Genomic DNA, 24355 nt, shown 5'->3' on the forward strand with positions numbered 1-24355 from the left:
CACAAAGTTTTCTGATTGTGTAGTGGGACTTTCCCTCCCTCCTCCTCCCTGCACCCTCTCCTAAATCTGTTCTAGGGGCTCTGTCAACTCTACAGAGCAGATTTGGGGACGGTGCATGGGGAGTAGAGAAGGGAAAGTCCCATCATGCAAGTGGAAATCCTTCTGCTGATGGGAACGTCTTAGTAGGATATTGGCCAAAGAACCCTAAGAAGGAAGAGGAGCTCTGAAGTTGCCCACCAGAAGTTAGCTCCTGGACAACAGACTAAACAAGCACACAGACCAGTCTTCCCCATTATGGGGAGATGTACTGTATTTCTATTTAAACTATAGCAATTATTTCTATATTTTGCATCTACATACATAAATCAACATACACAAATTTCATGCAGCTCCATGCCCTCTGCCATTTACTTTTTGGGTGGTGCACTTCTAACTTTTTGACTATCCTAGCAGGAAGGTGTTTGAGAAGGTGTGTCTTGACTAAAAGATAATAATTTTAAGTGCAAATGAAAAGTCCTACTCAATAAGACCAAAGGTCCAGCCAGTCATTTTGAAAGAAGCCCACCAATGGAGCTGAAGGGAACAGCCCTTCTCTTAATGTTCCTCCTTCGGAACTGATACTCAACAGTTTTACTGTCCCTGAACATGACATCTCCATTTAGCAAATGGTCATTGATAAGCCCACCCTCCATGAATCTGTCCAATCTCTTTACAAAGCCCATTTGATATGCTTTAGAACAGGCACTTTGTCCTGTTTCTTACAGCAAACTTAACACTGACTGTTATGTGATGCAATCCACAGAAAACTAGGAACACCAAATCCCTTGAGCTAACAGCCTTAGGTCTCAGGCCTGCCTCGGCATGTGTGCATGCGTTAGTTTCTGGCAGAAATGTGGAAAAGGGATGCTGGCGTGTTCAAACAAGCAAATCTGCACATGTATTCTGCAGAGGTACAGTGCCTACGAGAGTATTGTGCTGGCAATCCTGGCTTGGGCAGGGGTTCAAGCTTCAGTGGAAACATCAGGACGTAGGTGCCTGGGTTGGCCCTACTGTGAGGCAGAGTGAGGCAGCTGCTTCAGGCAGCAAATTCTGAGGGGTGGAAAGTGGCTGGAAATGTGAGCCATGTGGTCTGCCCTGCAGTCCATAGCTGGCATGGCCAGCGCACCAATGAAATATCCTGAGGTGACCTGCTTCAGGCAGCATGTTCCATAGAGGGTGGGAGATCCTGAGGCAGCCTTGGTGGCAGCTGCTTTCAACTCAGGGAAACTGACAATGCAACCAAAAGTTGAGGAAAACAGCAGCAATGCCACATGCAATGCCCACCTTTATTCTTGGTGAAAAGGAGGTGCTCCCACAGAGAATCTGTGTTGCTGCTGGTCTCCTCCTACCCTGCCAGGGCATGGGCCCAGATCTATGGGGCTGCGTTGGTGGCACGCCTTGCCTCAGATGCCAGAAGGTTTCAGGCTGGCCCTGATAAGTATTAAGTGGTTATTATGCTTTCACTTGGGACGCGGGTGGCGCTGTGGGTTAAACCACAGAGCTTAGGACTTGCCGATCAGAAGGTCGGCGGTTCGAATCCCTGCGACGGGGTGAGCTCCCATTGATTGGTCTCTGCTCCTGCCAACCTAGCAGTTCGAAAGCACATCAAAGTGCAAGTAGATAAATAGGCACTGCTCTGGCGGGAAGGTACACAGCATTTCCGGGTGCTGCTCTGGTTCGCCAGAAGCGGCTTTGTCATGCTGGCCACATGACCCAGAAGCTGTACGCCGGTTCCCTCAGCCAATAAAGCAAGATGAGTGCCACAACCCCAGAGTCAGCCACGATTGGGGTCCCTTTACCTTTACCTTTATGCTTTCACTCAGATGTAGGCATACCAACTATTTTCTGGATCATGGCCACAGGTTGTTTTTGTTTTTGTTTGTGTTTGTGTGTGTGATCATTCCTCTGTTGAAAGATGGTGGCTAATACATATGAGAAACAATTGTGTTCTCACAAGGCTGTTCAGTGGAAACAGTATTGCATCATCAATAGCCTGATGATTTACAGGGTGTTTTAAAGTAACACCTCAACAAATCACTGATTGTTATTTATACATATACATTAGCTCATTTCATTTTATCCCACAAAATGTTGTTGTTGTTGTTGTTGTTGTTTAGTCGTTTAGTCGTGTCCAACTCTTCGTGACCCCATGGACCAGAGCACGCCAGGCACTCCTGTCTTCCACTGCCTCCCACAGTTTGGTCAAACTCATGCTGGTAGCTTCGAGAACACTATCCAACCATCTCATCCTCTGTCATCCCCTTCTCCTTGTGCCCTCCATCTTTCCCAACATCAGGGTCTTTTCCAGGGAGTCTTCTCTTCTCATGAGGTGGCCAAAGTATTGGAGCCTCAGCTTCACGATCTGTCCTTCCAGTGAGCACTCAGGGCTGATTTCCTATACATCACTAGTGGGAAAACCATGGCTTTAACTATACGGACCTTTGTTGGCAAGGTGATGTCTCTGCTTTTTAAGATGCTGTCTAGGTTTGTCATTGCTTTTCTCCCAAGAAGCAGGCGTCTTTTAATTCCATGACTGCTGTCACCATCTGCAGTGATCATGGAGCCCAAGAAAGTAAAATCTCTCACTGCCTCCAGTTCTTCCCCTTCTATTTGCCAGGAGGTGATGGGCCCAGTGGCCATGATAACAAAATAAGAGACAACAAAATAAGAGACAGCAGTTCCTTATTTCTGTTTTGAGATCTATCCTAACAACGACTATAAAGATGTCATTTCTCTTTAAATGACCTTGTGGGTACCAAAACTCATCTGCAACCTCATTTATGAAGCATGCAAGGGCTCTTTTTTCTCTTTGGATTCTTTACAAACACACACACACACACACACACATTTGAAACAGATAACTTTATATTCAATGACATTTGCAAGTAAATGTGATTGCTAGAGAAATAGAGATGAAAGTCTCATTGATTTGAATTGAAAATCGAAAGGAAGCTTTTCCTGAAGTTCAAATGCTGCATCGCAAATCACAGGAGTCATTAATTCCAGCATGCAAGCACTTTTCAAAATGGGCTCTCTTGATGTAACAGGGGAGCTTAATCTGTGGCACGGGAACTGACGAGAAAGGCCAAATAATTGATTGTGCTTCATTCATTAAACCAGCATGGTCTTCACACCTTTTTGGTTCTGTGCCAGCTCTGCCGCTCTGCCTCTTTTTGTTGATGCAGCACATTTTTCTACATAATTTCTTGTCTGTAACTTAGGAGGTCAAGTATAGCTGCTGTAAATTAAAAACGAAGTCCAAATGCTTCCTTTTTTGTATATATAACTGAATTAACAAAAATAAAGCTGATCTTCCACTCAATCCAATATTGCACTGAAACCTCTTCCCTTTGTAAGTGTATGCATGCTCAGTTGTATGCATACTCAGTATGTAACTGTATAACCTTTGGAAGACATCTGAAGGCAACCCAGTATAGGGACATTTTTAATGTCTGATGTTTTATTATGGTTCTGTATATACTGGAGTGGCTGGGGTGACCCAGTCAGATGGGCAGAGTACAAATAATAAAATTATTATTATAAGTAGAGCTATATGTCATCAGTGTATTGCTGACAACGTACCCCAAAGCTCCAGATGACCCCCACTCAGCAGTTTCATGTAGATTTTAAACAGCACGGGGGATAAAATCAAACCCTGAGGAACACCATATTGAAGGTGCCATGGGACCGGAGAGCACTCCCCAAGCATCACCTTCTGGAAAAAAACACCTTCTAAGTAGGACTGGATCCACCACAAAGTGGTGCCACCCACCCTGAATTCAGACAGCCACTCCAGAAGGATACCATGGCCGATGGTAGTGAAAGCCATTGAGATGTCAAGGAGAATTAACAGGGACACATTTCTCCATCACTCTCCTGATGGAGGTCATCATACTAGGCAACTAAAGCAGTTTCTTTGCCAAAGCTGGGCCTAAACCCCAATTGAAATGGATCTAGAAAATCAATTTCCTCCAGAGTGCCTGGATACCAATAAGAGAGAGAGATACAAAAAAGGACTCCTGGTGTTGACTGGATTCCATGGGAGGGAAGTGGAGTTTGGCAAGTGGAGTTTTAACTCATTTAGTTTGCTTTTCTATAATATATTCAAATCAAGGATGGCTAACCTGTGGGGTTCAAGATGTTGTGTGACTCCTATCAGGCTCAGCTGATGGGATAATAACACCTGAAGGACCACAGGTTCCACATCCTTGCTATAAAACCTATAATATGGATTTATAGCCTTCCTCTTTTAAGAACAGCAACAACTTAAGAGTAATAATCAGTGTTGATGTTGTTCCTACTGGGCTACCTGGTGAATAAAGCTAAATATAGGAAACGAATTACTCCAGAGCCATAGTTTCTGCCATTAGCATTTGCATGCAGTGCTCCTTACTATTCTGGAATCACATTTGGAGGAAGAAAACAACATTTGCATCAAATAGTGCAATAGGTTTGCTCCCTTTAAAGCACTCTATTTTTGAACAACCCACTGCAATACTCAACATACATCCCCTGATATTCCCATTGCCTGCAAATATTCAATTAAAAGTACGTTTCAGAAATTAAATTACAATGTGGTTTTAACTGAAGGTATGAAATACTACATTTGCCCTGGCATTCAAGGAAAGGCTGTACTTAGCAATTTGCTTAATGGCTCCGAACATGTGATCTCAACTTAATAAATGAAAGTGCCCTCAGCTAGCACAGAATCTACTGGGGAGAGATGTCCTATATAATCTACTAGAAGGAAAGGATTAAATGATATTAATTTGCTGCACACCATGTAACTGTCAATATTTTTAAATGGAGGGTTGGCATCATCTCATTTCTGCCAAAGGTTACATGTGTCATCCAATGCCATCTGTGTTTTACACAGCGGCAATTTCAAAGATACCTGCAGATACATGAAGCTTCAGGACCACCTCAATGGTACATTGTAGTGAATTACCTTCCATGTGTGTGTGTGTGGCAGGATTAAACAAACTAACAAAGCACTAGCATTGCCCTTCCCCCAATGTATAATACAAGTATCTTTCATAAACGACAGTGACTCTGTTTATGAAATTGGAGCATCAGAGTTGCCTTCTACATCCCTACTTGTCTGATTCTGTGTGCAAATGTCTGCTTCCACACTTTCAAAGATTTAGGCCCTGCCAGCTTGCAAAGTCAGGGAGAGTCAGATAGAAAAAGTCAGATAGAAAAAGAGTCTATCATGTTTTCTGACCCTTCTGTACAACCTGGTTTTGTTGAATTGTTAGAATTCAGCCAGCACTGAAAAAGACCCCCTGGCTTATATCCCAAGGGGTTTTGTGCAAGCAGAGCTCCCACAATTGTCACCTTTCCTCCCTATTGACTACAGCCTCCATGCTGCTCTAGAGCAGGCTTCCTCAACCTCGGCCCTCCAGATGTTTTTGGCCTACAACTCCCATGATCCCTAGCTAGCAGGACCAGTGGTCAGGGATGATGGGAATTGTAGTCTCAAAATATCTGGAGGGCCGAGGTTGAGGAAGGCTGCTCTAGAGGTTTAAGGAAGTTTTTAATGTTTAGAGATGAAGAGGTTACTAAGAAGGCCCAAAAAACCTTGAGAGACTATTTTGAGATAAATATGAACACTACCATTGAAAAAAGAGTAGTCTGGGATGCAAGCAAAGCAGTTATGAGGGGTTTTCTAATTCAACAGAAGGCAATAAAGAAGAGAACTCAAAATGAGAAAAAAGACAAAATTTTGGAAAAAATAAAAGAGGGTGAGAAGAAACTGAGAGCGAAACCAAAGTCACAAGAGATTCTGAGAGAAATAAAGTTATATCAAGTTCAATATATGAAGATGATGAATCAGGAAATAGAATGGAAAATTAAACAGATGAGACAAAGGACATTTGAATCGGCCAATAAATGTGGAAAACTGTTAGCTTGGCAAATGAAAAAAAGACAAAAACTTAACACCATTACCAACTTGGAAGTGGAAGGAAAGAACATTCAGAATCCAGTGGAAATTAGAAAATGTTTCCAGAGGTACTTTAAACAGTTATATACACAAGGGCCACAGAAAGAATTCGATATAGACCAATTCTTAAAAACAAATGGACTACAAAAAATCTCTCAAGAAAACAAGCTAATGTTGAACTATAAAATCACAGAACAGGAGGTGGAAGGTGCCATCCAGAATATGCAGTTGGGCAAATCTCCAGGGCCGGACGGCTTAACCTCAAAATACTATAGATCTCTGAAAGATTGGATAATTCAACCACTAAAGGAGGTTTGTAACGAAATTTTGGAGGGGAAAAAGCGCCAGTCGTGGAAGGAAGCTTATATTACACTTATACCGAAAACTGAGTCTGAAAAGACACAACTTAAGAACTACCGCCCCATATCCCTGCTTAACGTGGATTACAAAATTTTTGCAGACATTTTGGCTAAAAGACTAAAAAAAGTATTAGTGGAGGAGATACATAAAGACCAAGCTGGCTTTCTCCCGGGTAGACACTTGTCTGACAACACGAGAAATATAATTAATATTTTGGAGAAACTGCAAGTGGATATTAACACTAAAGCAGTTTTAATATTCGTAGATGTGGAGAAAGCCTTTGACAATATTTCTTGGAGTTTTATGAAGAAAAATCTTCAGGGGATGGGGGTTGGTGAAGGTTTTGAAAACGGTATAGGTGCAATTTACTCAGAACAAAAGGCTAAACTAATTGTTAACAATGTGGTGACAGAGGAATTTAAGACAGAGAAAGGGACACGACAAGGCTGCCCAATTTCCCCATTGCTCTTTATTTCGGTCCTGGAGGTTTTGCTAAATATGATCAGAAGGGACCGTTTGATTAAAGGTATACGGGTCGGAGCCAAACAGTACAAATTGAAAGCTTTTGCAGATGACTTAGTACTGACGTTACAGGAGCCAGAATCTAGTACTAAAAGAGTATTAGAATTGATTCAAGAATTTGGTCATGTGGCAGGATTTAAGCTGAACAAGTTAAAAACTAAGGTTCTTGAGAAAAACTTAACACCGATTGAGAAAGAGAGGTTTCAGAAGGAGACAGGTTTAACATTGGTTAAGAAAGTGAAATATCTGGGGGTTAACATGACCGCTAAGAACTTAAATTTATTTAAAGACAATTATGAGAAATGTTGGTCAGAAGTGAAAAAGGATCTAGAAATATGGTCAAATTTGAAGCTTTCCTTGTTAGGTTGAATTGCTGTTATAAAGATGAATGCATTGCCAAGAATGTTATTTTTGTTTCAATCATTGCAAATTTTGGACAAAATGGACTGTTTCAAGAAGTGGCAGAGAGATATTTCTAGATTTGTCTGGCAGGGCAAGAAGCCCAGAATAAAATTTAAAATATTAACTGATGTAAAGGAAAGGGGTGGATTCGCCCTGCCAGACCTTAAACTCTATTATGAATCAGCAGCATTCTGCTGGTTGAAAGAATGGCTGCTTCTTGAGAACACAGACATTTTGGATTTAGAAGGTTTTAATAACGTTTTTGGGTGGCATGCATATTTGTGGTATGACAAGGTTAAAGCACACAAGGCATTTAAAAACCATATTGTCAGGAAAGCATTGTTTAATGTCTGGATAAGATATAAGGACCTACTTGAAAATAAAACCCCAAGGTGGTTGTCACCGATGGAAGCAAAGGCTCAGAAAAAGCTCAGTATGGAGGCCAAATGGCCGAAATATTGGGAAATTTTGGAACAAGAAGGAGACAAATTGAAATTGCAGAGTTTTGAGAAACTAAAAGATAAAGTGCAAGATTGGCTTCATTATTATCAAATAAGGGAGGCTTACAATTTGGACAAAAAAAATTGGCTTCCAGGTGGAAAAATCAAAATTGGAAACAAAACTGTTAGACTCCAAAACTAAGATACTTTCAAGAATGTATAACTTGCTGCTGAAATGGAACACTCAGGATGAAACGGTTAAATCTGCTATGATTAAATGGGCACAAGATGTTGGACATAACATTATGTTTGCTGACTGGGAACAGTTGTGGACCACAGGTATGAAATTTACGGCATGTAATGCCTTAAGAGAGAATATTATGAAAATGATATACATGACACCAGTTAAGCTTGCAAAAATCTACCATTTGCCTGATAATAAATGTTGGAAATGTAAAGATAATGAAGGTACATTCTTTCACCTTTGGTGGACGTGCCCAAGGACTAAGGCTTTCTGGGAGATGATATATAATGAAATGAAAAAGGTATTTAAATATACCTTCCTGAAGAAACCAGAGGCCTTTCTCCTGGGCATGGTCGGCCAATTGGTGCCAAAGAAGGATAGAACCTTTTTTATGTACGCCACAACTGCAGCAAGAATACTTATTGCAAAGTATTGGAAGACACAGGACTTACCCACTCTGGAAGAATGGCAGATGAAAGTGATGGACTATATGGAATTGGCGGAAATGACTGGCAGAATCCGAGACCAGGGAGAAGAGTCGGTGGAAGAAGATTGGAAGAAATTTAAGGACTATTTACAGAAACACTGCAAAATTAATGAATGCTGAAATGATGTTGGAATGAAATGAAGCGGTTTTAGTAATAATGTTAAAAAGGAGTATGTAAAAATGATTTGTTAATAGATGAAATTATAAGGTTATAATATGTCAAGACAAAGAACTAAGATAAAAACAAAGAGGGAAAGGATTTGCTGAATTAACCATTCGAAATGGAATACAAAAAAGGGAGGTGTGAGGAGGTCAGGGAAACAAGTGAATGAAAAGTAAGACATTGAAAGATGGACTTATTTTTTTTACTGTTTTTTCAATTTTCTTTTTTTTCTACTCTGTATTTTCTATTGTTCTATTGTTTGTTTTCTTTTTTATTATCTTATTATTTTTGTAAACTTTTTTTTGAAATTTGAATAAAATATCATTTTTTTAAAAAAGGGAAGTTTTTAATGTTTGATTCTATTTTTAATATTCTGTCAGGAGCCGCCCAGAGTGGCTGGGGAAACCCAGCCAGATGGGCAGGGTATAAATAATATATTATTATTACTATCAATATCATCATCATCATCATCATCATCATCATCATCAAGGTGACCCCCACACTCAGCTTTTGGGCGGTACTGCAGTGGGTAGCGAGAACAGCAAAACCCACAGTCACCACGCTGTACAAGTGGAAGTTCTTTCCACTCATATGCTACAGAACCTTTGTATGCTACATATTAGCTTTGTTTTATTTATTAAATGTATTTCTAAATTGCTCTTATCAAGATTTCAGCTTGAATGAGAATTGTAATATTTGGAGGAGTTGAAGCTTTTTCATTACCAGTGCAAATGTTTCGGCAAATTAAGCTGCAGCTCAGAACTATGAACATTGCGGGGGGGGGGGTCTCAAAGCCCTGGACCTGTGGCAGCCTGAATTTACCTTCCCTGCTGCTGTCCTTAGTGAACTTCTTGGGGTCATCCTTTGGGCCAAGGCCAACTCCCTGCAATGTTGGCCAGAGTAGCTGTGCCCAGTGAAAATGCTCCATCCCACTAGGGCAGTCCTTCTCAACCTGTGGGTCCCCAGAGCTCAGCAAAGCTCAGCAAAGCCAGAGCTCAGGGATGATGGGAGTTGTAGTCCAACAACATCTGGGGACCCACAGGTTGAGAACTGCTGCACTAGGCAGCCAAAAAGTTCAGAATCGTTACAGAGAAATATTCAGAGCAAGGAACACTTTTGGGAGAAGATTTGCAACTTTTACTTTGAGCCAGTGACCACTGCATTGCAGGGGGTTGGTCTAGATGACTATTGGTGTCCCTTCCAACTCTACAAATCTATGATTCTGTGGTCAAGCAACATGAAAAAAGCTGCATGTCACCTTCCCACCTGCACAATTCCTCTGCAACGGGTAGATGATTCATTGGAGGGAGGGTGCCCTGTCCTCTAGCTGCTAAGAGAGCACTACTCACGAGCAATTAGCACCTTCCTTGACTCAATATGCCTTACTCATGTGTGTGACACAAATGATCCTGCCTTTGTTAATAGATTCAGTGGAGAAAATCACTCTCCACGCTAAATTTTAAAATTAGATTATTTTTAATCTGATGGCAACTTTCCAGAGGGAATTGCGTCGACACTTTCAAATTACTTCACTTGGGATCTCAAGTCAAATTAGAACAGAAAAGCATTTGATGGAAAAGGCCACTTCGTGAAGTAATACATTTTACAGTTCTTTCTTACGCCACTTTTACAATCTATGGTTTGCCAGTCCAATCATATGGAAAGGTAATCCAGTAAAAAAAAAAAGTGGGGGTGGGGAGCAACATTAATATTTTCATATCACTTCAGACAACTACCTGTCTAACGACAGGTAAATACCCCCTGGCAGATGTTGGATTTCAGTAAAAAGATGAACTTTAGGACAGAATTTTTATCTGAGGCATTTGCAATAAGATATATATCTATATATGGATAGGCAAGTATAATCTCAGTTAGAAGATAGCTTGTTTGATTGGATTACCAGGATACTGAAATATTTCTACAAACTATTGAAAATATTCATATTAAAACTCTGTAATCTGATATGGCAGGGCACTGCTGATAGCTTGAGATAGGTCAGCTTAGTTCAGGGGTAGCAAATATGGTCCCTTCAAGACATTGACTACCAACTCTCAGCATCCCTGACATTGACCCTGCTGGCTGGGCTGATGAGAGTTGTAGTCCAATAGCTGGAGAGCAGTATGTTGACTAGCCCTGGTTCAGTTACTAGCAGAGTTATTTGTCAGCTTTGGGGTGGATGGGAAGAAAATAATCCCTTTATAATCAGAAAGTCCAATACACCAAAAGGGGACGGGCAACATATTATGTTTCTATATGTGAATTTACCACTAAAGTTTTATTTGTGAACCAAATTTTCACAAGGTTCAGCTTTTGTATTGAAATTTGCACTTTCAACCCACAATAATGTTTCATCCAGCTACAATGCACCTTACACAAAGGAAATTAAAACAGAATTTCCCTCTTAATTTAAGTTGTGCAAAAATGAAAACTAAACTAAACTGGTAGATCTGGCCCCATTCTGCAAGTGCTTTTTAAGAATGTTTGAACTGATTGCTGAATCAGAGTGAAGTCCCCCTAGTCCAGGACTAGATCTCTTAAGCCGCCCAAGTTTGACTATTTTTTTAATCTGTGCAACCATTCACTCCCATGTTCCTATACAGGCAACAGCCATTTCGCATGGGGGTTATGTTCCTGGCCCCTGCACACGTTGACTGAGTGCATATAAGCATGCCCAGCCCTGTTCCACCCCACCCTGGCCTCATTACGCCCCGTTCCCCCTCCCCTCATTCTTCCTTCTTCCGGGTCAACAACTGTCCATCATTTGGACATGCCTAAAATGGTCACTGTCTGTACAAACTTCCGCTTCCTGTTTGCAGATTTCAGCTCACAGTTCACTGCATTGTGAATCCCTTGTGAGGCAGTGGCAATAGTCCAGCTTGCCTGGCTGGCAGTTCCCATGGAGGTTCTTGGCTAGGGCCAAGAGCCAGACAGAAAGGGGGGTGGGTCTGATTACTCATCTTACCCTAAGCCTAGCCAACCCTACTTACTTGCTGGTAATCAATAACATTATGGCCTCTTTTTATCCATGGTTGGTCTGGTCTGCCTTTTCTCTGCTGCCAGGGGCCAGACATCTGCACATGGGCACAAGCAGACTCTTGCTTTGTCCCTCCCTATTCCTGCTTTGCTCCTTAGCCTTTGTGCTCCTTCTGCAGGCTCCTCATGCCTTTGAGCCTTGCTACATGCATCTCCCTTTGCACTTTCTTCCTCATCTGCTTCTAGAATTGACCTCAGCTTGGCCCTCCAGTCCACAATTTCACCTTGCTCCCGAGACAGATCCTTTCATCAGCTTACCTATAACTGGAATAAGATAGCTCTGCAAAACAATCCAAGTCTTTCTTTTCTGCCTCCTAGTTTGCCCTAACCATCTAGCATACCCTCCAAAATTTATCCAATGAAAATAAGGACATCCAAAGGAAAAGTGGGACGTTAAGTGATCAAATCAGAAATTGAGACAGCTTCTCTAAATCAGGGACAACCCTGGAAAATAGGGATACTTGGAGGGTCTGCTCTAGAGAGACAGCAGGACTTGTAGACTCTCCTGTGTAATTCAAGTAATCTTGGTAGGGTGCTGTTAAACATGAAAGCTCCATTTAGTTACTGGGCAAGGATTTACACTTACACAGCAGAACTTGCTCCTCTCTTTCCCATGTGTTCACCCCACACCCTCCCCACATTCAGAGCATTGCGGGGGGGACGGGACCCAGAACAGATTTTGGAGGTATGTGGAGGTGCTGTTTCCATTGCACAAGGGTGATCCTTTCACTGATGGAATAAGTTACTTAACACTACTTCAGATACAACCCATTAGACGTTGATAGACCCATTCTCCATGAATTTATTCAACTTCTTTGAGGCACTTAGAATTATGACCGTATTTCATACAAAAAATCACACTGCCTTTTCTGTAAAGTTACGAACACCAAACCCTGGAACTAAAGTGTACCATAGAATAAATACATGCATCAGGTTGGGCAACCTTTTCTAGCCTGTGGGCCACATTCCCTCCTGAGTGACTTTTTTAAATAAAAAACCAAAGTTTTAAATGAATTTTTGTTAAATATAAAAACATGTACACACCGGGGGGGAAAGGTAAGTAACAAAGCGGCTTTCCAGGGGCCGCACTCTAATAGTGGACGGGCCTAGAGTAGAAAAGTGGATAGAGCAATGAGATTCTTACCTTTGTTTTGTAGGCTACATTCCAGACATACAAAAATCACCCACCCACCCACCTCCATCCATGCAAGCAAAAGGCATTATATCCAACCAGGCAAAAGCATTTGAAGAAGGCAGGGGGCAGGGCTGGTTAGGCATGTGGCCTGGCCAAGGGAATGGTGACTGGAAAGGAAGCATGGCTTGGGGAGAGTACCAAAGTTCAGATACAAAGACTTGGATAATTTCTCGTCTGTGACTGTAATCAATCAATTCATGCATTCAAAGACCTGGATAGCCAAATTTGGGCCCTGGACCTGAGGTTCCACATCCCTGGTTTACGTTTTGCTAAAAACAAACACAAATCCACAACGCCTCAATATTGCACTTTCCCCCAAATTTGCATGCGTGTGTTTGAAATATGTTCTGCCAGCTATAGAAAATATTAGCAACCAATTTCATTGTTGTTGTGAAGTATATTCGTGGATTGGTGTCACTGCAGGCAGATTCTGAGGACTGTGGAAGTTCATAGTCCTTTGCACCTGTCCTTTTCATTAATATCATTCCCTTGGGTAATGTCACCCTTTCCCCTAACCTTTACAGTACAAGTCACGAGTAATGAAAGTGTTTGTCGAGAACCACTATGGCATTTCTGAAGGCAGAAGATCAACATTCAGCACAGAAAACTAACCAGAGCAGGCTTTGCTGATGCACGCAACAAATGGATGGTGCCATTTTGCTCAGAGTATTCCTTTATTAATGAGATTCAACCCCTTTAGTGAACTCAGAATGTAATTGGACAGCAGTCAAGATTCTTTCTTCAGTCTGAGTCTGTCAATAAAATTTAATTCCTTCTGGGAATGTACTTAATTTAATAGATAATAAAGCTTCTCTGGTATATGTATATAGTAGCTTTTCTGTTTTAGAAAGATCTAGAAACATTATAAATTGTAATAGTCCATTAAAGTGCAGGCATAATTTCTAATAATGTGTATGTTTCAGAAAGGGCTGTATCCATTAAATTTCATGTAAGTGTTTCAGAAGGGGTGGGGGATCTACTTTGGTAAAATATTTGTGTAGGATTAGGAAATGTTTGCTATCCCTTAAAAAGGTTTTTAAGAATAAAGGACCCCAAATCCCTCAGTGCACATTATCCTGCACACCCTGGAACCTAGATGTTTTGTAACACTAAAATGTTTGATGTCTGTTTTCGCTTCCCTCTTTCAAAAACCCTCCTTCCTGGTTTAAACACAGTCTCTTGTAACTGGGAGGCCAACGTTTGTACATTAAATTCATTACACGTGACAGCGGGATTCAAGGTAGATTGGTTATCTGAATAATATTCTGTCCTGTAGCAGCTAAGGATAATTTGGCCACATGATGGAGCAATCAGATGGTTACTTGGCTTGTAAAATTTACAAGATTCACCACTAGGGTTGCCATATTTCAAAAAGTAAAAACCAGGATACCCCGAAAATTGTTGACTAATTTTTTTAATTGACTTGCCTAAGATCCAGGACTGTCGCCTGCCAGAAATTCCCCCCAGATGTCATTTTTTCCTTTGAAATCCCAGTAATGTCTGGGAAAATCCAGATGTATGACAGCCCTATTCACCACAGATAGAAAGCTGATTTTAGACCCTACTCCTTTTAGCAGGCTTTTATGGTGATTTAGTTATCTGATCACTTTTTTTGGTTTCTTGGTTTCCTTTCATCTGTTGCCTGTATTTTTTGTTTTGTATTTGAAGATATATTTTAATGTTCTTTCTTGCAAAATACGCACTTCTGTCACATTTTATCCTCAATGCATATTTTTATATGCATAAAAATATTTTTATATGCATTCTGGTACATTGTTTCCCCCTTTGAGAACTGCATCACAAAATTTGAGAAGGATAACCACATCCCACTCCTCCACACATTTGTCTGGGTGGTAAGAATCAAGTCAGTTCTTATCAGAATTTGCAAAGGTCAATTCCCTGAAGCTAGACATGCGAGGCGGTACTTTGATTAGGACCCCACTTGACTGAGTCCTGTCCATATATGCCCCACCTTTTTTTGTGCATCTGCTCAGCAAAGTTCTATCTACCCTGTTCAACCTCTTCAATCTCCTAAGAAGCTTAGCCAGGCTGCATGTAGTAATGTCAGCATCAACCCACTGAAGGACTGGACTATGGCCAAAAAGTGATTCATAACAGGTAGCAATAACATCTATTGACCCTGGAACTATGGTGTATTTTTAGACACTGACTGAAAGATGAAGAACATTTTGCAATGCCCATGTCTCCGTGTTAATTACATTGTTCTATACAAAGGTACTAGGACGGCAGCAAAGTTTCAACCAGGTCATTTCTGCTTTAGGAGTATTAAAGGAAAATATCAGGCTATCAGCTTTCTGGATTAGATGAAGTAAAATGCATGGCTGGCAAGATCACAGGATGAATTTGTCTAGGGGCTGTCCTTCAGACAGGAGGTGCAAGGGCAGAATATATGGTTGTTGCTCCATATGGAAAACAAAACCAAAACCCTGCACATACAAAACTGGTACATCAGACTCAGAACCCTCCTCCCGGGCATGCTAGCCTCCTTGGTCATCTAGGTTACTCTTTCAATAGATATATTGATATAGATTGGGGTGGGGAGTTTAAACTTTAGAAATTAATAAATGGTAGGATTTTGATTATTGGGAGTATTGAAGGGAAGATGGCAGGCCAGAAGAAAAGTACAAGCTAAACTTCCTTTCCAAGATAGGGTCTCACCTGGGATAGAGGCATTAACATGACAAAAGGTGTTGATGGCCCATCTAAGAGGAATCTTAGGCCTGGACACACAGAGATTGCCATGGTGAAGGGGGAGTGTTCAAAGTGACAGGAAAACAGAGTCTTTAGAGGAAGGTGTGCTGGGGAAAAGAAGGGGAGAAGAAAGACTGAGATCCATCTTTGACCCCAGTACAGTGGTACCTCAGGTTAAGTACTTAATTCGTTCTGGAGGTCTGTTCTTAACCTGAAACTGTTCTTAACCTGAAGCACCACTTTAGCTAATGGGGCCTCCTGCTGCTGCACGATTTCTGTTCTCATCCTGAAGCAAAGTTCTTAACCTGAAACACTATTTTTGGGTTAGCGGAGTCTGTAACCTGAAGCGTATGTAACCTGAAGCGTATGTAGGTACCACTGTACTGTACTGCTGTGTGAAACAAGCCCCACTTGAAATCACCATGCTGTAAGGGACACGGGTGGTGCTGTGGGTTAAACCACAGAGCCTAGGGCTTGCTGATCCAAAGGTCAGTGGTTCGAATCCCTGCGACGGGGTGAGCACCGTTGCTCGGTCCCTGCTCCTGCCAACCCAGCAGTTCGAAAGCACGTCAAAGTGCAAGTAGATAAATAGGTACCACTCTGGCAGGAAGGTAAACGGCGTTTCCATGCGCTGCTCTGGTTCACCAGAAGTGGCTTAGTCATGCTGGCCACATGACCCAGAAGCTGTCTGTGGACAAACGCTGGCTCCTTCAGCCTACAGTGCGAGACGAGTGCTGCAACCCTGGAGTCGTCCGTGACTGGACTTAACGGTCAGGGGTCCCTTTACCTTTACCTTTAAGATCCAGACTCCCTCCATGCAGACTGAAGGTGTACACATGTGAACAAAACATCTTTCTTAAAGCTACGACACTCCCCATGACATCTTCTATTCTCCAAAAGAGCACAAACGCTAGGTGACTGCCTGGAACCCCCTGGTATCATACTACCATTCAGCAGAGTGGGGATGACACCCAGCTTCTGTCACACTGTTTATAAAATTGTAAGGAATAACACAGTCAGGCTTCTGAATGGTCCTTCTAAATGGGTTTTTGTGTGATCCCTTCTTATGCTCAAAAATGATAATTGGGACGAAATTTCTCTTGCCATTACCATTCGCTTTGTCTTACATATGGGGAGCCATATGGATAGAAAGCTTTTGGAAAGGCGGATTTGTTATCTAGTTCACCTCAATTATTTATAAATACGCCGTAATGCATTTGGAGGGCATCTCTATTGAAACCATTTCATTGACAATGGGTAGCAAAGCTGTAGATGGCACCTTCTCCACATTAACCTGTCTATAGCAAGGTCATGAGATAATGGCATGTACATTACAGTATTTACTTTGCATGCAGCGGAGTCACTATGTCAACTATCCAGAAAGATCATGAAAAAAGCAATTCTATTTGCGTCATGATTCCATCCTTCCATAGCCACAAATCCTTTGATTACAGCTGGCTATTATTCAGTCCTGGAAAATCGGCATCACATTGCATGTGAAGCATATGTTTATTAATGCAACAACTAAATAAGACATTGACCCACATAATCTTGACCCAGATATATATTTGCCTTTGTCAGTGATACCCAGCTTTTTACTATCCAAGTGTTTAGATTACCTTAGCACCTTGAAACTTTGTCTACTCATCACTGGATGCATCTACCTTGCACTGATAAGAAGCAGGAAATCCTACTCTGATGCTTGCTGCCTCCAAGTCCATTATCAAAGCTTACCATCAACTAATATTGGAAATGAGCACATTGGAGATGTTGAGAAATCATCCCTGATCCTTGCATCATCATCATACCTCCTTTCTTTTATATGCTACACATTTGATTTGACCTGGTCACTGGTTGTTCCCAGCACAATAACACCAATGCCAGCTTCATATCTAGCCTTCGTTTGCAGCACCAGTTGAAAGCCACAGGTTATGACATTGCACTCTTGCAGCAGTCATTGCAAGCCATCCAAACACATTTTCCACTGTGGCAGATCACAAGGTTGGATAGTTTTCCTGGAGGACTGACCTACAGCATGTTGTCATTGACAAAGCATGAATCCCATAGCATATTTGAAGCATGAAGTTCACTGAGCACAATCTTAGCCAGTAGCAATTTCAAAAATATAAAAGTAGTCTGTGCCTTTCTATTTTGTTTTATTGGCCTATGGCAGGGGTAGCCAACATCGTGTTGTCTTCTCGACACTACCACATTATTGCAATCAAATGACATTATGATCTTTGATGAATTAATAATTATCAAACCCTTCAATGTGACCATTTGCAGAATTCTGGGCTTTGTATTTATGGAAGACTTCCTTGAAGTCAATGACACACATTTCCAAGCAGATACATTTAGGAGAGAGCTGCTAATCCAATATTGCATTGTATTTTGTCAGCTAAGACAAAATTTGTATCAGCAATAAATCAAGTCTTGCTGCACATGCAGCTGTGTAGGATGTCAAAGGTACTCAGCCCACGCTGGGGCTGAAAGCCGATTTACACTTCTCCTTGAGTAAGCCCCATTGAACACAATTGGACTTACTTCAAAGTAAACAAGCATAGGATGGCACTGCAAGATCCTTCTTATGTCTGTCTGTCTGTCCGTCTGTCCATCTGTCCGTCTGTCTGTCCCTTTCACACACACTCTCCCCCTCCCACATCCCTTTTTCTGCTTTAGATCCAGCTCTCTTGCTAAGCTAAACATACACATAAATGCACACATAAAAGAATATGAAAGAGAGTTGTTTTCTTAAAGGAAAGCAAAAAAATAAATAAATGTTCTTACATTTGCTGAAGGGTTAGTCTTCAGTGTGTGGCTTGCCATAGATCATGAGGGGTTGAGATGACAGCTGTTCATTACAATTACTTGTTCTTTACAAGAGCTTAGCTCTGCTCTTGCCTGGCTGGCTGGCCCATTTCTGTTAGCTCTGGCACAGAATGCAAGCAGCAGACATGCTCCTCCTCCTTTGCAACATCTGTTTACTTATTCCCGGGAATGAGCAAAACAAAGCTGCATGCAGTGGCACTTCAGTGCTTGGAATGGGACTAAGGCTGGACCAACAAGTGCTGGAGCTGCATCTAAATGACGACGTGCAAGACTTTCACCATTAAGTGCATTGGGATTGGAAGGTGCTCAGTGGGAGTGAATGAAAAGATTAGCGGTTGCTGGGAATCAGAGGTCCTACTTGCAGACATCTGGTTGTCCACTGTGAGGACAGAATTCTGGATTGGATGGGTCTTTGGCCTGATCAGCAGGACTCTTTCTGTATTCTTAATCATGGCCATGGATTTACCTCTGGCTGCAACTAGGAGACCTCCATGAGCAGACCTCCTGCTCTACCTGCTCAAAATCCACAGCACCTGAGGATGCTGTCCCAAGACCATAGGATTGCACCCTAAACCTCTTGCCCTTTTCTCTATGGAGATACAAGAAAAGCACCTCACCTTCTGATGCAATAAATAAATAAATAAATACATAAAAGAGTGTGCATTGGAGCAGGCTTGAATTATGTCAATCTTGCCAAAAACAATGTTAACCACTGTAGCCATACAACACATTCTCAATAAGCTCATTCAGATTTCATTGTTATTGCCAATAGCAGTATTAAATGATCCTAATATATAAGCTGTTTTAAGGTAAAGGGGCCCCTGACCATTAGGGCCACTCACGGACAACTCTGGGGTTGTGGCACTCATCTCGCCTTATTGGCCAAGGGAACCGGCGTACAGCTTCCGGGTCATGTGGCCAGCATGACTAAGCCGCTTCTGGCGAACCAGAGCAGAGCACGGAAACGCCGTTTACCTTCCCTCCGGAGTGGTGCCTATTTATCTACTTGCACTTTGACGTGCTTTCGAACTGCTAGGTTGGCAGGAGCAGGGACCAAGCAATGGGAGCTCACCCCGTCGCGGGGATTCAAACCGCCAACCTTCTGATCGGCAAGCCCTAGGCTCTGTGGTTTAACCCACAGCGCCACCCGCATCCCTTTTAAAAGCTATTTTAGAGTGGGGATATTTTTCAGAAGGGATGGAGAACCCTTTTCAACCTGCGTACTACATTCACTTCTGGCTAACCTTCTGGTGACCTCATGTCAGTGGTGGGCGAGGCAAAAGTAGGCAGAGCAATGGATGTAAATGTTATGTTTGTAGAGCAGAGTAGTTTCCACACACAACTCTTTCCATCCTCCATTCAGACAAGAATGGGACATTATCAGAGATCAAGGACATATGTCAGCCAGGCAAAAACATATGGGGCACAAGGCAGGAGCAGTGAGGGGTGTGGCCTGTGGAGAGTACTGAGGGCTAGACAGAGGCACCTGGAGGATGGAATGTGGTCCCTGAGCCTGAGTTTCCCCATCACTGTTTTACTACCATGCATTTAAAAAAGTATTTCATGAGATGATGATGCTAGGGGAGCATAAACATGGAAACATTAAAATCAAAGCAACGTGAATTATCGGAATGTCTGCTTCAGCTATGAAAAGGCTGGCAGGCAAAGGTCTAAAACCACGAGTGCCTACAGGTAAAGCAAAAATATCCATCCGTCCTACAGCACTATGAATTGATGGAGCTTCCCTGACATTCGTATCCAGGAGTAAACCCTCCAGCAATTGGTGTACTGTGATCTCTTAAGAGTGGGCAATAGACATCTAGAGGAATGCACAGACCACCCACAAGAAGGAAAGTAGGTCCATGCTTCCTAGGAAATGTGATGAGCAGTGTTGCGCTTTAACAATACAACGTGTGAATAATGCTGTGTTATATTTTAAAATAACATTGTTTTTCGAAATGATTTTTTTTAAAGAAAAGATTAACCATAAAACAGCCACAAAACAGTCACAGACATACTAAACGTTTGTATCATCATTTCATCTCATTCTCTTAATCACCACATTAACCTGGTATTCTTTGCACAATTGCTGACTGCTATACTAAAATTAGGTCAGAAATTCATCAGCTGACTCCATCCAGTGAGAGACAAAGACTTTATCAGTACACTCAGAAGGAATAGCTTAAGACTCACTTATTAGGAAAGATATATGAGGTATGAGTTTTGTTTTGTTACTGTTAACCATCCTGCCAAAATCATTCTTAATGCCACTGCTATTCATGAAAGCATCATTCTCACTTCCATTTTACTCCAGGGGGAAATGTGCAATACAATGGATGTGAATGTCTTTTTCTTTCTTTCTTTTTTTACACAAGAGGTATATAATACTTCTTATTGCCTTAGAATATTTTTACAACTGTTTTTAACAGTTATTTTTTTAACAACTGTTTAAGATACAAGACATTTATTGTATGGTTCAGCACATAAAACACACACATATCTATCAGAAGCCCTGAAGCATAGCAATTTGTTTGGCATTAAATGATGTATTGTTGAAAATATTTCCTACCATCTTATTCATAGATCACCCTGTAATAGATATCACTGTCCAGAACTACGGCTACTGGTATTAGCCTTCCTGTTTTTGTTCTTTAAAAAAATCAGTATTCCCCCCCCCCCCAAGAAGACACATTAGAGCAGGGGTCAGCAAACTTTTTCAGCAGGGGGCCAGTCCACTGTCCCTCAAACCTTGTGGGGGCCAGACTATTTTTTTTTGGGGGGGAGAACAAATTCCTATGTCCCACAAATAACCCAGAGGTACATTTTAAATAAAAGGACACATTCTACTCATGTAAAAACACACTGATTCCTGGACCGTCCAAGGGCCGGATTTAGAAGGCGATTGGGCCGGATCTGGCCCCCGGGCCTCAGTTTGCCTACCAATGCATTAGAGGAGCCAGTCTGTGAAAAAGTACCAAGTCCTATATTATCCTTCTAAAACTCCATATAAAAGAGCAATATTGTCTCCATATTTTTTGGAGTGGGGTGGGCTCAAGGTTTTTTGCTGCCTGCAGCAGAGCTCAAAAGGTGTCAGGCCAGCACCTTCAAATGTCTTGCTGCTTCAGATGTGATGATGCTCCAGACCTAGCCAAGGCACTCCACTCAACCACAGCTATAAACAAGCACCATCTCAGTACCATACTCCAGTTGGAAAACAGACAGAAATAAATCTAGCAAATCAGTAACATTCATCTGCGCTTGGAACCTGAAGGCAATCATATTATTTTTCCCACCCTACTTGGCCTTCATCAGGTCAACATAGGTTTGGCTCCAACTCACAAATAATCACTGGTATCTCTTTAAGCTCACCAACCAGTTGCTACCCATCTGTGGAAGCCACTCTTTTCAATTCCCCAATTGAAGGCTAATTCATATATGCATGGACATCGCTCGGTAAATGCCAGCACTGACAGTGTGTGAGCGTTAATTACCCCATTGAAACACTGCACTTCAAGTGAAGTGAGGTGATATGACACCCATGCACTTGTGGAGGTGCGATGTCTGTTTCACAGTTGCAGATCTTTATTGATGCTGTAGTCCTCAAGTGATGAGCATGCATATGTAAATATAGGAGTCCAACAAGCATGTGGAGGGGAAGATATATTTTGCTTCTCCTAAGTGGAATGCTACTAAATGCTACAGAAACCTTCTCTAAGATTCTTCCTCTTCTCTGCGACCAAAGAATAGGTTTCTAATTTTCTCTCACACGGCTGCTGGATAAAGAACAATGATACTGGTGCACCAGACAGCACTGTCTGGAGATTAATAGATAGTCTGTTTCACTGTTTTGTTTCTAATCTATCAAGCACTCAAAAACATGTCCTCAATATAATTAAAACAAGTGAATCTCTCCAATGTGCTCAGAAAGAATAGATTTCTTCCTGGGCTGGAGTCCCAGTAAATGTGAGAATTGCAATTATTAATTTCTCTATATATGTATTTTTAAAAATGGGCAAAGTCTTCAGCACTAAAGGCCATTTTAGAAATGTGTCACAAGCCTGAGGGATGTGGCTGATTTAAGTGTAAAATTAGCATGATCTGCATATCATCTCCATGTTTCTGATACAATGAGTTACAGCCCGGAGATATAATTGCATCTATCAAAACAATTTTGGAATAAGATTATTGTATAGCTTGGATATGAAAAATCTGGGTTGATCTTTGAAAGAAGATTCCTTTTCAGTGGGCTTGGATATCATAGCTTCAGAATTCTCAACCAGTGATATCTATGGCAAATCTAGACAAGATGTAAGTACTGATGGTAGAAGGGAAGGCCAAACTGGGAAGAGATGTTCAGCCGATTCAAGATGGGGATCACACTCCCCCTGAAGAAACACTTTGAGGAAACATTTCCTGGGTCCAGTTTTTGCTCCTGGATAGACAGGAGCAATGACATTTTCAACCGTATTCTACTGTTTGTCCTTCTGAGAATATTCACTAGCTGACTACCAGTAGCATACGACCATATAAGTAGAAAAAAACATCACATAATACAAGCACCACATAAAGGTCAATTGAAACCACATGCTACCTTCTCTCCACCTCTCTTCCAAGAAATATACATTCAGTGTAATCCAATATTCATTTGATTTGGCGGTGTGTGTGTGTTGAGATATACAGATATAGATGATACATAGCTATTGATATAGATATATGGTATGGAGAAGCTGAAGCCTTTTCTGTTGTGTTCCCCATTGCAGCTCATGAGGCAAGCCATGGTTTATGTCTTAAAGTGGCATGCTTCATTCAGCTGTGGAACAGGAAGCTACAGGGGAAATCCATGGCTGTACTTGTGGTTCTCATATCTGCATTCAAACAGCCAAACTCTGAAATCCATAATGCAAACCAGTGCTTGAAATCCACGTTCTCCTTGTGACATTTCTGGCCAGAACAAGTGACCCTTGTCTTTGCAAACTCCCTTAGACATAGCCAGCCAAAGGATCCCCTCTTTTTTTTATACATGCAGCTGAAAGCATTATCAAGTGGGCCTCTGTTTTAAGCCATGGTGTATGTGAAAGTTCTCATCTGCCACTCTCCTGAAGGCAGTGCGGTGAGGGCCAGGCTCCCCTCTTCCTTCCTTCCATGACATGCAATGGGATGGGTAACACAGCTTGGACAATCTGCCGGGAAGTGGACTATATATTAGCTTCAACAACATCATTATATCCTAACAGAGCTATTGCTGTTCCATTAGGCTACCAGTCTCATTTACCTCCAAAACCAACATCACTTCCTTGAAATAGCCATGTCAACCCTCAACTAGTGGAGACAATCTTTTAATCTGTAACCAACATTTCAGATTTTGAAGGGACCTGTTTACTCTTTCTCAATCAACCCTGATTTTTAACAAAACCGGATAGTTACCGTTTTATTGCTTCTTCTTGTTTCCGACGTTTTTCATTCTTTTCTTTCAAGTAAGCCAGGTTCGTTTCATTCCTCATCCGATCGTTCTCTCGAGCAATGTCAGATGCGTTCTGTATAACCAAACCATCATAGGCCTTCATGCCCATATCTTCAATATACTGGAGGAAAGTGCCCAAAGTGACTTCCTCCTGATTAGAACTCATCATCTTGTTGGAGATAATAAATGGAGGAAAATACTTCCTGTAGGTTGACAAGGAGGGAAAAGAAGTCCATACAGATAAATCATTTTTAGCTTACTGGCTTAAGATCAACTTTCTCCAATCTCATTTTACATAAAGCTTTTTATATTTAAAAAAATGGGGGATCAGCCACTGTGTTTCTTTTCATCCCGGGAGTCCTAGCTGAAATAGGAAACCTTCCTAGCAACTAGGTGAGCATAACCTACTTCAGTTTGCTTTCTCCTCCAATGCTTCATCTTAAGACCGGGAACAAATGCAGACTTTCTGGCTACAAATTACCTTGTTTAGCATTCAGTCTGATGAAGAGTAATGACAACCTCAA

The 24355-nt window shown here is 41.6% G+C and overlaps 2 protein-coding genes across 6 annotated transcripts in view; both read right to left on the reverse strand.

Annotated features, from left to right (window-relative positions):
- Positions 1-24355, reverse strand: part of NYAP2 (neuronal tyrosine-phosphorylated phosphoinositide-3-kinase adaptor 2) — a 145203-nt gene that overhangs the window by 114174 nt on the left and 6674 nt on the right. For all 5 annotated transcript variants that reach the window (XM_083613761.1, XM_083613764.1, XM_083613762.1 and 2 more), the window contains exon 2: positions 23795-24034. In XM_083613761.1, the coding sequence (XP_083469887.1) occupies positions 23795-24000 (206 nt within the window). In that variant the 5' untranslated portion in view covers positions 24001-24034. The remainder of the gene's footprint in view (positions 1-23794; positions 24035-24355) is intronic.
- The window catches only part of LOC310762549 (uncharacterized protein), a 537990-nt gene that overhangs the window by 6739 nt on the left and 506896 nt on the right, over positions 1-24355 (reverse strand). The gene's annotated exons all lie outside the window — the stretch shown is intronic.

This window comes from Podarcis filfolensis (genome assembly GCF_964270895.1).
Source record: "Podarcis filfolensis genome assembly, chromosome: 5".
Lineage (NCBI taxonomy): Eukaryota > Metazoa > Chordata > Lepidosauria > Squamata > Lacertidae > Podarcis > Podarcis filfolensis.